Genomic DNA, 15878 nt, shown 5'->3' on the forward strand with positions numbered 1-15878 from the left:
TCCGTCATGCATCGTGAAATCTGTCCATAAGTATCATAATTCCTAGTGCTGGAGCGCAGCTGGAACTGGACAGCCTCCTCTCCCCAAATGCTGATGAGGTCCAGTAGCTCACCATTGCTCCAAGCGGGGAATCTCCTGGTGCTTGGAGCAGGCATGGTTACCTGGAAAGATGTGCTGAGACCACTGCATGCGTCACCGTGCAAATGGGAAGGGGACTTTCAAAATTCCAAAGGAATTTACGGGGTGGGGATGACGATTGGTCACCTGAGGACAGGGCAGTAGAGTTCAAACCGATGACCAAAGAGGCGAAAACAGGCATTGTGGGACACCTCCCGGAGGCCAATCACAGCACTGTAATCGACCAGGTTGTCTACACTGGCACCGCGACCCTATACCCCCCGGGGCAGAAAGCTGTACACCTCTCATTGGGGTGGTGGGTGGGTGTGTTTGGTGTTGTGTGTGTGTGTGTGTGTGTGTTTTTTTTTTTTTTTTTTTTTTTTTTTTTTTTTTTTTTTTTACAGCGCTGCAAGTGCGCCATTTCTGCACACTAAATGGGTTTGCAGTGTGTACACCTCGGGAGTTACAGTGCAGAAAGCTGCTTTACTGCGCAAAAACTTGCCAGTGTAGATAAGGCCTTTGTTTCTAACTGGACTAAAAGTAAATCATGAGAAAACTTCTGTTGGGTTTGAGGTTTGGTAATCAGCATTGCCAACTTCAAGAGATCAAAAATGGTGTGTCGGTCCCCCCCAAAAACTATAAGGTTTTTTTTTTTTTTTTTTAACTCCCCCTGTCCATCCCCAGGGTTTGTGCATGTGACAATTAGTGTTGCCTACTCTCCCACATGTATTGACATATAAGAGTTCTATTGCAAGATCATAAGTGAGGTTTAATTTTACTTAGAAATCTCATCTCTCATGATAAATTTGTAAGAGTTGGTATGTCTGGGTAATGCTTGTATTTTAGAAACACAAAAGTTTGCACCAAAGGTGAATGGACAGTGTCTTTAAACTTTTTTTGGTAATGCTATTCTAAAAAAATCTTTTTTCTTTTTTTAAAAAGGGTTGATTTTGTGTATACATTTTATTTGGAATGGTAAAAGTGCAGTTTTCTACCACTGCTGATGTGTGTGCTGTTTTGCAAAAGACACTGCTTTTATGTTACTCAGTTGGATAATCCCAGACTTCCCTGGCTGCCTCTTGTTGCCACAAGTTAATGGAGACAAATGGTGAAGTAAGAGCCTTAACATTCTAAGGAGATACGGAAATAATAAGAGGTACATTGAGTGGCCAACTTGGAAGGCTATATAAGGCAATATAACATGCCTGGCTGTGAGAAGCAACCAGCTACTGCTCAGATCCTCCACCTGCAAATATTCTCAGGCTCTCACTGAGTTGTACAACCTGATTCTTAAATTGTTTTTTGGAAATGGATCCTTATTTTTACTAGTTTTCTCTCCTTTGGTTATATTGATTTGACTTGTTTTTCTTATTTTCATTCCAGTGAAAGCTGGTGGGATGAGGATTGTGCAGAAACACCCGCACACCCCAGATGTCAAAGAGGAGAAAGATAAGGATGACCAAGAGTGGGAGAGCAGCAGGTGAGCAGTCTGAAGTCTATACATGATTTTATGCATATTGTACAGCTAACTTCTATCTCTCTGGAGATTAGCATGGGTTTGTTTACCTTGGTGATAATAGTTTGGGTAAAGCATGTTTATTTGGGTAGGGCCTTTATGCTATCTGCAGTTGCTTGTAATCTGCCTTTGTTTTTGTATTCCAATTCAAAATAGAAACGCAGGATCAGATTATACATGCCCTTGTAAGAGGGTTGGGAAACTAGCAATTTACACCTTGCTGAGCTGCCTGTAAATCATCTTTCCAAGTGAATGTGGCCCCTTTCTGCTCTGGTTCCCCTCTCCCCTTCCAAGTAAGCCTGAGACAAGGCCCTTCTAATCCACAGTTTTCCTAAAATCTGTTGGGAAATCGTGCCAGCTGTGAGGTATCTGTAGAGGCCAGGGAAGTCTGGACACAGGCCCACTGCTTCTGAATTGTTCCCCAGGCCACTAAGGGTATGTCTACAGTAGGTAAGTAGTTAAAACCCCGCAGCTGACTCGGGCTTGTGGGCCTCGGGCTAAAGGGGCTGTTTACTTGGGGTGTAGACGTTTGGGCTCTGGGACCCTCCCACCTCACAGGGTCCTAGAGCCCAGACTCCAACCTGAACGCTGTCTACATCACAATTAAACAGCCCCTTAGCCTGAATCAGTTGGCATGGGCCAGCCGTGGGCTTTAATTGCAGTGTAAACATGCCCTCTGCCCACAGAGTTCCAAGTTATGCTTTTGCTGATTTCCTTCCATGTCTGGCCTATTCCACTCTCCCTTGCAGGGATTTGAGTGAGGCGCAAGGGGTCAATTAAAAATAATACAGACAATGTTTGCCTGGTTATTTTAGGAGGGGAAACAGCATGGATTTGGAGGGGGATTATGCCATACGCTGCAGCTGTCGTCTGATTCCTTTCTCCATCCACCCATTTGCCAAAAACACAGAGCCCCAAATGTGAGAAAAATCAAACCTCTGGGCTTTTGTGAAGTGAGTGATGCTGTACTGGTTCAAATTCCCTGCTTTTTAATTCAATGTATGCCAAGCTCACTGGTTTTGTGTTTCTTTCATTCCTCCCTGGGATGATATGGCTGACAATACCAGCTGATTATTACTGTCCTGGGCTTGGCGGGGGAGACAGCAAATGTTTGAGGAGTTGTGAGCTTCTGAATGACTTGTTGTTTTGAAGCTGGACTCACCTGCTGTAAGACTGTTCATTGTAGTGGGAGATTGTGCAAAATAGTAGTGTGTTTTCCCATATTTACTGGACTCCTTGCCTCATTCTGCTGAAAAATCTGCAAAACAGTTTTCATTATTGTATATTAACACACAGTATTTAAGGTTGGTTTATTTTTATTTGGCATTAAAGTTTGAAAGCTGTAGTGGCTTCTTATGCTTGAAATACGTAAAATAAACATGTATGGTGACAGCTGTTTCTCCTTTATAACTAAGCCCAGTTTTACCCAAATCCTATTTATGCTGATTGACCACACTGCTCCCAGTATTTAGTAAAGGTGCCCCCCCACCCCCAAAAAGGTGGAAAGCTACTTTCTACTGTGGTGGTGGTAGCACTGTTTTAGCTACAAGAAGATGCATTGTCTTTAGGAATAAAAACAAGCCATTAACTTTTCTCTTTCCACTGATCACTGCGACTTGAAATAAAGAATTTGTGTGTGGAGAAAGAGTTTTAATTCGTATGGCTGGATGAAAGGCTGGAAGAATTGAACAGCCCATCATCTACCAGATTAGCCATCTCTAAATTCTGTCTGGAGAAAAGCAAGTTGGAGCAGATAATTTTTTGGGGGGGGTTCAACCCCTGTTCCAAATGTTTATTGGCTTTGGAAGGCATATATACTTCCTTTGAGGTGTGTAACATGCTGTTCATTTGACTTTATTCTCTGTACTATGTCACCCTGAAACCATTGCAGGATGGTCCTGTCTGTTCTAGATCCAAATAGGAAGTTTTGCTGTGCCATTTTGATAATGGTGACCTCTGAGCCTGTGTTTTGATGTAGCTGTCTGACTTATTTGTTGAAACAGGGTTGCCTCCAATGTTTCCCTTTCATAGCAAAACACTACTGTGAAAAGCTATAAACATAACTAGAATTATTTTACCATTGTAAAGCAGGGCAAAGAGGAAATTTTTTGTACTTAGCAGAGGGTAGAAAGTATAACAACCTGTAGTACTTCCATCTTATGTAAGGGGAGAAAAGCACGTGTCTCACAAGATCAATTGTTTCAGCTTGCTGACCACTTTATCTATGGAAGTACCCACTTGGTGCAGACTCTTCACTCTTGTCTTTCTGTAAACTATGTTGATGACTGATCTTGTGCTTTTGACCTCAGAGGTGTTGAGGTAAAGTTAATTTCAAAATTGTTTTGGAATTCAATAAATATCAGTTTGAATTTCCTTTTAATCAGATTGAGCCCTACTGTGGTAATGCTAGCAGGAAGTGTATCGTTAAACAGGAAGCATTGTGAGTTACTATCTGGAATTGCATGGCATTAACCTGAGGGGGTGGGTGCTGTTGCTGGTTTGCTTGTCTGGAGAGGATAGGGGCTGTGACCATGAAGACCTGACGGAAACTTGTGCATCTGCAAGGGAAAGGAGGGATATGAGAGAGGTGTACTGACTCCATCATAGGCTAGTACTGGAGTAGTGCAGTAGCCCCTAGTGTAACAGGGCATATAAGCAGTAGGTCATTTAGCTGCAGCTGGGCAGGGTGGATCAAATTGATTTAAATCACTAGTCAGGAAGACTCGATTTAATCATGGATTTCTACATAAAAGTGCATTCTTGTTGGTTGTTATAACCTTAATACATATTCTTCACAACTCAGAGATGTAGGTTTCATTTTTAGAAGGTACACACTATACATTTTTTAAAGTGATTTATTTTGAAAACTTTTCAGATTAGGTTTACAGCTATATCAGAAAATGAATGTTTGTTTGGTTATTTCATTTACCAAAGGTAATTAAAGCAGTTCACTTCCCAATGACTTCATAAATATCTCCAATTCAACAGGTTAATCATTAATATTTGGAGGATTTTCTTGCCATGCTGTATTAGGAGGAGAACATCACCAGACGGAAATTTAAACTGTTTTATTTAACTAAAACAACAATGTTATGTATTCTGGATTTTTTTTCTTCAACAGCAAACATAATATTTTAACAAAACAAGCATATGAATTTTTGAATTTAGTTAAACATTCGTGTTTTTTAAAATCAGGGTTGTTTTTGTTAAAATTTGTTTTAACTAAAATAGTTAAATGAAATATTAAAAAAAAAAAAAATCGACGATGTCAGCCAGGTCAACATGAGAAATTTAAAATATTGGTTTTTGCAGCTAACTTAGTCATCTTCACCTTCATTTTCCTGTTTGTTCATAATCTGGAAAAGAAAAACAAACTTTCCTGCTTTTTCAGGTCCCAAACGATTTCTCAATTTGGAATGAATTAGTCCAAAGAAAGAAAATATTCTTTCTACGTCGGCAGATGAAGCTACTGCTGTTAAAAGTGAGATTATCACTTCAGTAGTCTCTGAATCCAAGTGCTTACGTGACTTCCACCAGTTCACTGGTATGACTTTCTTTAAAACATCATCAGCAAACATATATTTCTTGAATGGTTCACCCTTAGCTCTGAAGTTTATAATAATTGGCATTATGGAGGGATGATTGCTGGATGTCCATGTCATAGCAACTCCTCCTCTTCAGCAGTTAAGGTTTGACCCTGGTACCGAGTATGAGAATATTTGCAAGAAAATGAGCTGGAGATAGTGCTTGTCCCATTTGTTTTTTTTAATGCTTGTAATTTAACTCTGTCATTGCATATTTCTCTTTAAGTTCTCACTCAGTTCCTTCCAAATTTCAACAGCGTCAGCAATAAAACAGCTATTTCCCTGCATTTTGGTCAAGGCTACAGAAATAGGCTTCAGGGTACTCAGCATGTGTTCAACATTTCTCTTAAGCCCAATGTTGAGAACTTTGGCTGTGACAGTGCCATCTATTTTTTCATGATTTTGTTCACAGACTGTCATCAGATTAGGCCAGTTCTTGATATAGTGCTCAAAACAGTCCACTGCTGAGTTCCATCGCACGTCTTGTGGGAGAGTTAGCTTGGTTCCTCCCACTTTTTTCAGAGCAGCTGCTGCAGAGTGGTTGTTACGGAAGATTTTGCAATTTCAACAACATTAGCCTTTATTTCTGGAACACTGAAGTCTTTGGCTAGAAGGTGCATCAAATGAGCACTGCAACCGTATGTTATTAGCTTGGGACTCTCTACTGTCTTCTAAATAATTTCTTCTCATCTTGGATACATTTGCAGCATTGTCTGTGACCAAGCTCAGTGGCGTAGCCAGGGTTGCAGCCGAGGAGGAGCAGCGGCGAAAAAAGGCGCCGGACCTTCGGTGGCATTTCGGCGGCCCTGCGCATGCGCCGAAATGCCGCTGAAAGATGGAGCGGCGCATGGAGCAGGCCGCTTCCCCTGAACCCCGCTAGCTACGCTACTGACCAAGCTGCTTACTAGACATTTGAATTTGTTTTCAAAGTTTGTTATAGCTTTTACTGCTACTTCTTGTAAGTATTCTGCTGTGTGTGCATTTCCTGATGTATCAATTGTTTCTGTGAGATTCCCTTCTTCTGTTGTCACACAAGCACATACAACAGGATCATTGTGGACATTGCTCCACCCATCAAGACTCAGGTTAACAATTTCATCCTCTAGACCTTGTGCACACTGCTCAATTTCTCCTTCATACACTTTATCCAGCAATTTGCCTGCGACATCTGCTCTGTTGGGTGGACTGTATCCTGGTCTTAATGACTGAACCATGTTAATGAAGTGTGGGTTCTCAATCATACGGAAAGGAGAGTTTGTTGCATACACAAAGTGGGCATTTTTTTCATCAGTTACCTCTTTTTGTAATCTGCTGGTTCTTATCACAAACTTATCTATGGTTGTTTCTGGATGATGGAGATTTTTTTTCTTTTTGCTACTGGTGATATACTGTGGCTATGTGACTGAATGTGACTGAAACACTATCATTGGCAGATAACTCTGAAACTATAGAAAATGATGGTGATCTTGAAGGTGGATAGTCTTCAGAATCCTGTTCATTGAGGATGGATTCTCCTAAACAAAATAAGTCACTGCAGTTATTTAATTATTATTACCATACTGCTCGTTTAGTATTCCTCACTGCATTCACTGACACTCAGTACTACTTTAAAGGTGTAATTGTAAAAGGAAGATTTGTCTATTTCAGCTGTTTATTTTTCATCAGAACTGCATCTAAAATAATAGTACCATAGAGTAACAACTATATTTTTTGCTCAAACATGAGAATTCAAGAATAGTCCAGAAGGAAGACAGGCAGTCCTTAAGAAAGAAGTATGGCAAACTTTTTTTATTTCAACCTGAAGATCCTGCATGTTCAGACATGTTCCTTTCATCATCTTCAACCCAGCTTCCTCCTGAGAAGGAACATATCTCACGATGTTGTTTCGGGCAACCAGGCCTTGCATTTCTTTGTTGCACTGTTTGCATTTTGCATGCATGCCTGTCTTACCCACAGGTAGAGGAACTTCATTAAAATATTCCCAGACTGGGTCGCTTTTACGGCCTGCTGCCATTATAGGTTTTCCCTTCTAGTGAGAGACTGGTATGGTAGATCTCAAATCAATGAAGGCTCCACTCAGACCTCAAGACTTCTGGAATATGCTGCTCAAACAGTTTCACTTTTGTTTCTACTGCCTGTCCCTCCCTTCTCACATTTATTTCCAGACTTCTTCTCCTTGTCCAGTTCTATTCCACCCCGAACTTTCTGAAACTGCACTTTTAGAGAGAGGTAAGGGATTGACTCTGTGTACACAAATTTGCAGAGGGACAATAGGGTTGAAGTCTGTTGTTTCTCACTTCTATATATTATTTATTTAAAAACATTTTTGCTGTTAACAAGCATGCTATCTCCAGAGACACAGATCCACAGTTTGAGAACTGCAAAACTAAGCATCTCTGATGGTACACTGGAACCTCGCTATAACGCGCCCTGTGATAACGCGAATTCGTTTATAACGTGGGGCGAGTCTGGCCCCGGCGGCTGCAGCAGGCGCAGGGCTAGTCTGGCAGGCGCGGGGCGTTTGGGATCCATGCCCCAGCGGCTGCAGCAGGAGCGACTCTCCCTGCAGCCCTGGCCCGCCCCTGGGGTTCTCCCCTCTGTCCCCGGCAGGGCCGGCTCCAGCCCGCGTCCTTCCCTCCGCTGACCGATGTAGGGGGTGGCAGCGCGGAGGAGGGAAGCGCCCTGCTGGGAGCGGGTTGCAGAGTGTCACGGAGCCCTCCCGGCAGTTGGCGCAGCAGGCCAGCAGCGGTAGTCTTCGGGGGCCCCGCTCCCCTGGCCAGAACACCGGCCGGAGCACGGCCAGCCCCGTGGCCCCGCTCTCCCGGCCGGAGCGCAGCCGACTGGAGCGTGGCCAGCCCCGCTCTCCCAGTGGGACTCCGGCCGGAGCGCGGCCAGCCCTGCGGCCCCGCTCTCCCGGTCGGAGCGCGGCCAGCCCCGCGACCCCGGCGGGACCTCCGGCCGGAGTGCGGCCAGCCCCGCGACCCCGGCGGGACTCTGGCCGGAGCACGGCAAGCCCCCCGGCCCCCCCTCCCCCAGCCAGCATTCCCAATGCCGCCCCAGGAATCGGGCCCCGCCGGCCCTGGCGGCAGGAGGGGCCAGCGCCCCAGCTGAAGGAAGCCCTGGCCGCCCCCTCCCTCCCTCCCCCTAGCCAGGGCGTGGAAGCTGAACACAAGTACAGTGGAACCCCGCTATAATGCGACCCCGCATTTACCGCGATTGAATTTTTTGGACCCCGATGATCGCGTTATAGCGGGTTTCCACTGTATCTTCTAGATTGAGCACTGAGTCCCATTGGGTAGATAGAAAGATTAACCTAAATAATCTATCCAGAAGCCCCTGGAACCCCATAAAATTGGGTCCCTAATCCATGAACTATTGGAACTCATTTACAAAACTTTTCTTAAGCATTACATGAATATATTGTCTCATACTATAGAATTAGAATTTATAATCCCTATTCTATGATACATTATAGCTCAAAGATATATCTTAATTGTCTTTATCTTTTATCTTTATCAAAAAAATCCAATTTAAATAAAAAAAACGACTTTTTTGATTGGGTGGGGACTTGAGCAAGGAAAGCTGTTAATGAAGCTTGCGCCCTTGTAGAGTGCGCCGTTATCGGGGGCTCTGGGATTTCTGCTAGATTGTAACACTCGGTAATGCAGGCCACAATCCATGATGAAATGTGCTGTGTCGAAACAGGCTGGCCCTTCATCCTGTCCACTACTGCGACAGAGCTGTACCGACTTCCTGAACAGTTTTGTCTTTTCGATGTAAAAGGCCAGCGCTCTGTGGACGTCGAGTGTGTGGAGCCTCTGCTCCCTGCTATTGGCATGAGGCTTGGGGTAGAAAACTGGGAGGAAAATGTCCTAGTTGATGTGGAATTGTGATATCAACTTTGGGAGGAAGGCCGGATGGGGCCTGAGCTGAACCTTGTCCTTATAAAAACCATGGTGTAGGGCAGCTTGGACGTTAGAGCCCTGAGCTCAGACACTCTCTGGGCTGAAGTTATTGCCCCCAGGAACGCAACCTTGTAGGAGAGGTAGAGCAGGGAGCATGTTGGTAGAGGCTCAAGGGATGCCCCATGAGCCTAGAGAGGACCAAGTTAAGGTCCCAAGCAGGAACTGGTTGGCGGACGTGCGGGTACAACCTGTCGTGGCCCTTCAGAAAGCGACTGACCAGGGGGTTAGCAAAAACCGAGCAGCCCTGTACCCCCAGGTGGAAAACCAAGATGGCAGCCAGGTGTACTCTTACAGAACACAAGGTAAGACCTTCCTGTTTTAGGTGGAAAAGGTAATCCAAAATCTGGGGCACTGAGGCTAGTGCCGGGGGAAAGTCGCGCTGAGCTGACCAGATTGAAAATCTCTTCCACTTGGCCAGGTACGTGGCCCTAGTGGAGGGTTTCCTGCTGCCCAAGAGAACCTGTCTGACTTGTTCTGAACAGGAGAGCTCAAATTTATTTCAGCCATGGAGCCTCCAGGCTGTGAGATGCAGCGACTGCAGGTTTGGGTGCTGGAGCCACCCGTGATCCTGCGTGAGAAGGTCCGGGAAGAGCGGCAGGATAATCAGGGCTCCGACTGACATGTCTAGGAGAGACGTGTACCAGTGCTGGCTGGGCCAGGCTGGTGCTATGAGACTGACCCGAGGCCGGTCTCTGCGGATCTTGAGCAGGACCTTGTGGATGAGCTGTATGGATGGGAAGGTGTATAGAAGCAGTCCCCCCACAATGGAGGAGGAACGCGTCCGGTGTGGAGCCCGGACTGTGATTCTGGAAGGAACAGAACTGCTGACACTTCCTGTTGCATCGTGTGGCGAAGAGGTCAATCAGGGGACAGACCCATCTCTGGAAGAGCGAAGATGCGACGTCTGGGTGAAGGGACCACTCGTGGCTGTGAAAAGATCTGTTGAGGTGGTCCGCCAGCTCATTCTGGACCTCTAGAAGGTACGATGCCTGTAGATTGACTGAGTGCTGTATACAAAAGTCCCATAACCTGAGGGCTTCCTGGCACAGGGGAGAGGAGCGTGCACCCCCTGTTTGTTGATATAGAACATTGCGGTTGTATTGTCCGTCATGACCGATACACATCGGCCTGCTAGTTACGGGCTAGACTGACACGCTAGGCATACCGCCCTGAGCTCCCTGACATTGATATGAAGACGGCGATCTGTCTGTGACCAGAGGCCCCGCATCCTGTGGTCCCCCAGATGAGCTCCCCACCCCAAGTCTGACGCGTCTGTCATTAGTGTCAGTGATGGTTGTGGGGCAGCGAAGGGGACTCCTGAGAACACCTGCTGAGCGTCCGTCCACCATAAGAGCAAGTCGAGGATAGGGCGAGGCAGGGTCACGATCCTGTCCAAGTTGTCCCTCACAGGTCTGTACACTGACACAAGTCACGAATGAAGTGGCCGAAGCCTGAGTCTGGCGTGCCGAACCACGTACGTACAGGCCGCCATGGGGCCAAGAAGTTTGAGACAATTTCTCGTGGTGGTGGTTGGGAACTGCCTGAGTCCCTGGATCATGGTGTCGAGGGCCTGGAATCTCGCCTGCGGGAGGAATCTCTGGCTTGGGTTGGGTCCAGAACCACCCCTATGAACTCTATCCTCTGGACGGGGGACAGTCGATTTTGTCTTGTTCAGTAGGAGGCCCAGATTCTCGAAGGTGGCTCTGATGAATGCCACCTAAGCTTCCCCCTGAGCCCTGTATCGGCCTTTGATCTGCCAGTCGTCGAGGTATAGGAACACCTGTATCTGATGTTTTAGCAGAAAGGCGGCGGCGACTGCCATGCACTTGGTGAAGACTTGATGTGCTGCTGACAGGCCAAAAGGGAGGACAGTAAATTGGTAATGGGAACCATTGACCACAAACCTGAGGAACTTTCTGTGGTTGTGCGCGATTGCTGTGTGAAAATGTGTCCTTCAAGTCGAGGGCGGCATACCAGTCTGCTGGATCCAGTGAAGGGATAATGGAGGTCAGGGAGACCATGCGGAACCTGAGTTTCCTCACAAACTTGTTGAGGTCATGCAGGTCCAAGATAGGCCTTAGGCCGCCTTTGGCCTTCGCTTTTAGGAAATAGCGGGAATAGAAACCCTCGCCCCTGTGTTACAGTGGAATCTCCTCCACTGCCCCTAGTGCTAGGAGCGACTGCACCTCCTGAATGAGAAGTTGCTCGTGGGAAGGGGGGTGGAAGGGCGGGAGGGCACAGAATTGGATCGAGTATCCCCTCTCTACCGTGCGAAGCACCCAGCGGTCCGAAGTTATACGGACCATGCACGGTAGAAAGGGGATAGTTGGGAGGAAAAAGTAAGGTGGGGTGAATCCAGTCTCTGGTCTGGTGCGCCGTCCTCGACCGCACCTTCAAAAGGCTGGTTTAGGGCCAGAGTGCAGTTTGGACTGGCCTTGATTAGCGGAGGGATGTTGCCTTCTTCTACTGCTCCGGTTCCTCCTCCTAGAATTGTCCTGGCGGTTCTGCTGCTGGAACCTTTGAGGAGGTTGTGGGCAGAAGTGTCTCCGCTGTGTGGCAGGGGAATGCAAGCCCAAGGATCTGAGGGTGGCTCGGGAATCTTTTAGGCTGTGGAGCCGTTTGTCCGTCTTCTCTGAAAACAGAGTCTTGCTCTCAAACGTGAGGTCCTGAATTGTTTGTTGGACTTTGTAGGGTAACCCTGAGACTTGCAACCAGGCCTCTTGCCCCACATAGCCACCCCTGTCGCCATGACTCTTGTGGCAGCGTCTAAGGCTGCCTGCAGTGAAGCACGGGAGACTAATTTCCCTTCTTCCACCAAGGCGGTGAACTCTGACCGAGAGTCCGAAGGGACGAGCTCCGTGAACTTAGCCACGGAAGAACAGGTGTTATAAGAGTACCTGCTCACAGTGGCCTGCTGGTTAGCAATACGGAGTTGTAAACCACCAGTGGAGTAGACTTTTCTACCCACGAGGTCCAGGCGTTTAGCATCCCTGTTCTTTGGGGAAGGACCTTGGAAATCTTGTCTCTCCCGCTGGTTAGCCTCATTGACGACCAGCGAGTCTGGAGGCAGATAGGAGTAGAGATACTCAAAGCCTCTGGAGGGGATGAAATGCCGGCACTCATTGCGCTTGGCAGTGGGTGGCAGGGATGCCAGCGTCTGCCATAGAGTCTTGGTGGTGTCCACCACCGTCTTTGAGGGGTAACGCTACCCGTGAAGGCCCCGAGGGTGCTAGGATGTCCACCATGGGATCTGTGTCATCAACCACCTCCTCGGCCTTGATGCCGAAACCTTGGACAGCCCTGCAGAGCAACTGCTGTAGAACTCTGTTGTCCATAGCTCCTGCGTTAGAGGACGTCCCTGCCAACGCTTCGTCCGGTGACAAGGCAGAGGAAGCGTGTGCCGGTGGTGGAAGCTCCCTGCTGTCTGTCCCGGATGGGTCACGTGACTCCCGGGGCAGCGTTGGAGGAGGTGGTGCCGATGACGGGGCCTTAGGCGTCGTAGCCAGCGTCGGCATCAGTCTCACAGGAGGGAGCTGCATCGGCATGCTCACAGGAGATGCCGGGGTTGGGGGGCCAGGTGCCGACATCAGCACCTGGGCCGTAGGTGCCTGCATCGATGTCGACAACGGTGCAGGCGTGGGAGATGGGTGTGTCACTGTCGCAAAGGCCAGTGTTGGAGCCGAGCACGGTGCTGGAGTCGACGACGGTGCCGGAGGGAAAGGCATCGGGACCGTAGGCGCCAGGTGTGTATGCACAGCGGAAGGCGGCACGAAAGTGGTGGAGGCGACTGAAGACGTTGCTGACCGTGGGCTCTGGGTTCCTCCGTCGCTCTGGTGATAAGCCCAGGGAGTCCAGAAGAGCCACTGAGGCGGGTTCTGCAACTGCGAAGGCCAAGCCTGATGCTCCCTTCTGTCTCTGCCCGACCTCGCTCTATGGCTTCCACTCCTACTTGAGCGATAGGAGTTGGGCTCCGACTCTAAGGTCTGAGACACTGAAGACCACGGAGGAGCCGATCCTTGGTGCCTCGAACGTCGAGAGCTCGGAAAGCAGGAAGGCTCTCTGTCGGAGCGTGTAGGCGCCGATGGACAAGGCGAAGGGGAGCGCCTCGGCATCATAGCAGCTTTCCCTTAGAATGCACCAGAGGACGGGGCTCCGTCGGCGCTGAGGGTTCCTCCCTGGCAGGCGAGGAGATCTCTGGCGGCCTGGTACGCTTCCGGCATGGACGGGAGCTGAAGCTGCTGTGTAGACGCCGGAGATATAGGTGGGGCCGGACTCGACTGCCTCACCTGGACAGGAGTCAACACGGACCCGGAAGGAGACGCCGAGGAGTGGCTCGCCTGGGATCGCACTTTTTGAGGCTTAGCCGGAGGAGAACGGTCGTCCGGCTTTTTCTTCTTTTGAGGCACCGGCGAATGGGAGCGGTGCCTACTATCAGATGGGCCCCGTGAGGAGCTGTAGCAGTGCCGAGCATCCCTGGAGGAGTCCTTCTGCGTTGAAGACGCCGCTATAGGGGTCGGGACTCTCGAACCCGGGTCAGAATGGGGGCGCAAGGCTGCCTCCATGAAGATCACCTTCAGCCACTGTTCCCGTTCTTTAAGTGTTCTTGGGCGGAACTCGCAGCAGATCTTGCAGCGATCTTTCGGATGGGTTTCCCCCAAGCACCTAAGACACAACGAGTGCAGATCACTCTTAGGCATGCGTTTGGTGCAAGCCACGTATTTCTTAAATCCCGGGGACCGTGGCATGCCACCGGTCTCATTTGTTCCCAACGCCGGGAATGTTCCCAACGCCGATCACTGCCCAGCGACCGCTCGGAGCAGAGTCCAAGTGGATCGCCCTCGATGCCAACCAGACTGTCTGGCTGGGTTCCATCCGGCCGGGACTCGCAACACTGCTCGTCCTCAAGGAGCGAATATCGACGGGACCGCGGTGGGCATCGCCGTTGGTCCTAGTCTCGGAGAGCGTACCACAGTCAGTCACGACGCGATCATTGACACAGTTCCCGCTCGGCATCCCGCTCCAAGTCTCTACCAAGATATCGCAGCCCCGGGCATCGATCGCCGTCGTGGGTCCGCACCTCGAGGCCGTTCGCGGAGCAGCTATTACCGTCGGTACCAGTCCTCCATGTCGATATCACGGTCTTGTGGCCGTCATAGATCCCGGCACCGCCGCTCATCCGTAGCCGTTCCTTGATGGGCCAGGCCGGTCAACCCGGACAGTCAGTCCCATCGGTGCCACAGCAGGTGCAGTGGCACCGAGCATCGTGGCCAGCCGAATGGTACCAGTGGGCATCGTGGCCTCCAGTGCAGCCCCCGGTGGGGGCTCTCTCGGTGGCTGGAGCTTCGGAAGCACCATCGGCCTCCCTCTCCAGACCCCCTGAGGAAAGAGTCGGTGGGACATACGTCCTCGGCACCGTGCCCGGAGTCCGACCAGGTGGTGGACCCTCTGGTGCCGGCCGACACCCAGAGCACCCGCACCGGCCTCTTTGCCCCACCCAGAGGAGGTGATTGCAGCCCCGCCCCCTATGTCCCACAGGAGGACTCTAGGGCCCACCAAGAACTCTTAAAGAGGGCGGCAACCAGCCTACACCTCCAGGCAGAGGAGATGGAGGAGCCCTCGGACTCCCTGTTTAACGTGTTGTCCCCATCGGCAACGAGTAGGGTGGCCTTGCCTCTCCATGAAGGGGTGTCTAAGATTTCAAATGCCCTGTGGCAAACACTGGCCTCGTTGGCCCCATCTCTAAAAAGGCGGAACGTAAGTACTTTGTACCCAGTAAAGGGCACGAGTACTTGTATACCTACCTGGTGCCCAACTCCTTGGTGGTAGTCGGTCAACCATAGGGAACGGCCGGGTCAGCCAGTCCCGACCCCAAAGAACAAAGACTCTTGGAGACTGGACTTTTTCAGAAGGAAAATTTATTCATCTTCGAGCTTCCAATACGAGTGACAAACCATCAGGCTCTCCTGGGCCAGTATGAATTCAATCTGTGGGGCTCCCTGCCTAAGTTTGAGGATTCCCTCCAGGAGCGCGATAGGAAGGAGTTTAAGGCGATAGGGAGGAAGGGACAGCGGCTGCTAGGGCGTCCCTGCAGGCAGCTTCGGATGCCGCGGACATGGCTGCACGATCAATGGCCTCTGCGGTGTCCATGAGACGGGCGTCGTGGCTCCTGCTCCTACTCTCTGAGCAGTCCAGCGAGGCGCAGTCTTCCATGCAGGATCTCCCGTTTGAGGGAAAGCTCTGTTTGCGGAGGAAACCGATTCAAGGCTGCATGGCATGAAAGACTCCCGCATGACCTTCCAGACTCTGGGCCTCTATGTCCCAGCTCTGGCAAAACCTAAATTCAAGCCGCAGCAGACTCCCACCCAAGCCGCCCTCCCGAAGTACGAGGCGTCCATAAGAAGCAGCAGGACTATAAGAGATGCTCTCACAGGCAGTCTCAGCCTGCCCCCCAGCCTGGGTCCTCCAAGGGCAAGCAGGCGGGGAAAAGGCGTTTTTGACGGGATGCTCAGGGTCACCCCACCAGTCCTTATCAAGGATCCACCCCCAATAAAGCTTCCCTTCTCCAACTGGTTGTGTGCTTTCCTCCCCGAATGGTCGCGGCTGACCTCGGACCATTTCTCCTCAACACCATTTCCCGGGGTTACACCCTCCAGTTTACTTCCTCCCCGCCCAACCACCCCCCGCCCCCATTCTTCT

General features: G+C 49.7%; 1 protein-coding gene across 2 annotated transcripts in view; it reads left to right on the forward strand.

Moving 5' to 3' along the window:
• DAP (death associated protein) overlaps nt 1–15878 on the forward strand; it is a 101157-nt gene that overhangs the window by 21704 nt on the left and 63575 nt on the right. For both annotated transcript variants that reach the window (XM_065397720.1, XM_065397721.1), the window contains exon 2: nt 1501–1597. In XM_065397720.1, coding sequence (XP_065253792.1) covers nt 1501–1597 — 97 coding nt within the window. The remainder of the gene's footprint in view (nt 1–1500; nt 1598–15878) is intronic.

This window comes from Emys orbicularis, chromosome 2, assembly GCF_028017835.1.
Source record: "Emys orbicularis isolate rEmyOrb1 chromosome 2, rEmyOrb1.hap1, whole genome shotgun sequence".
Classification (NCBI taxonomy): Eukaryota; Metazoa; Chordata; order Testudines; family Emydidae; genus Emys; species Emys orbicularis.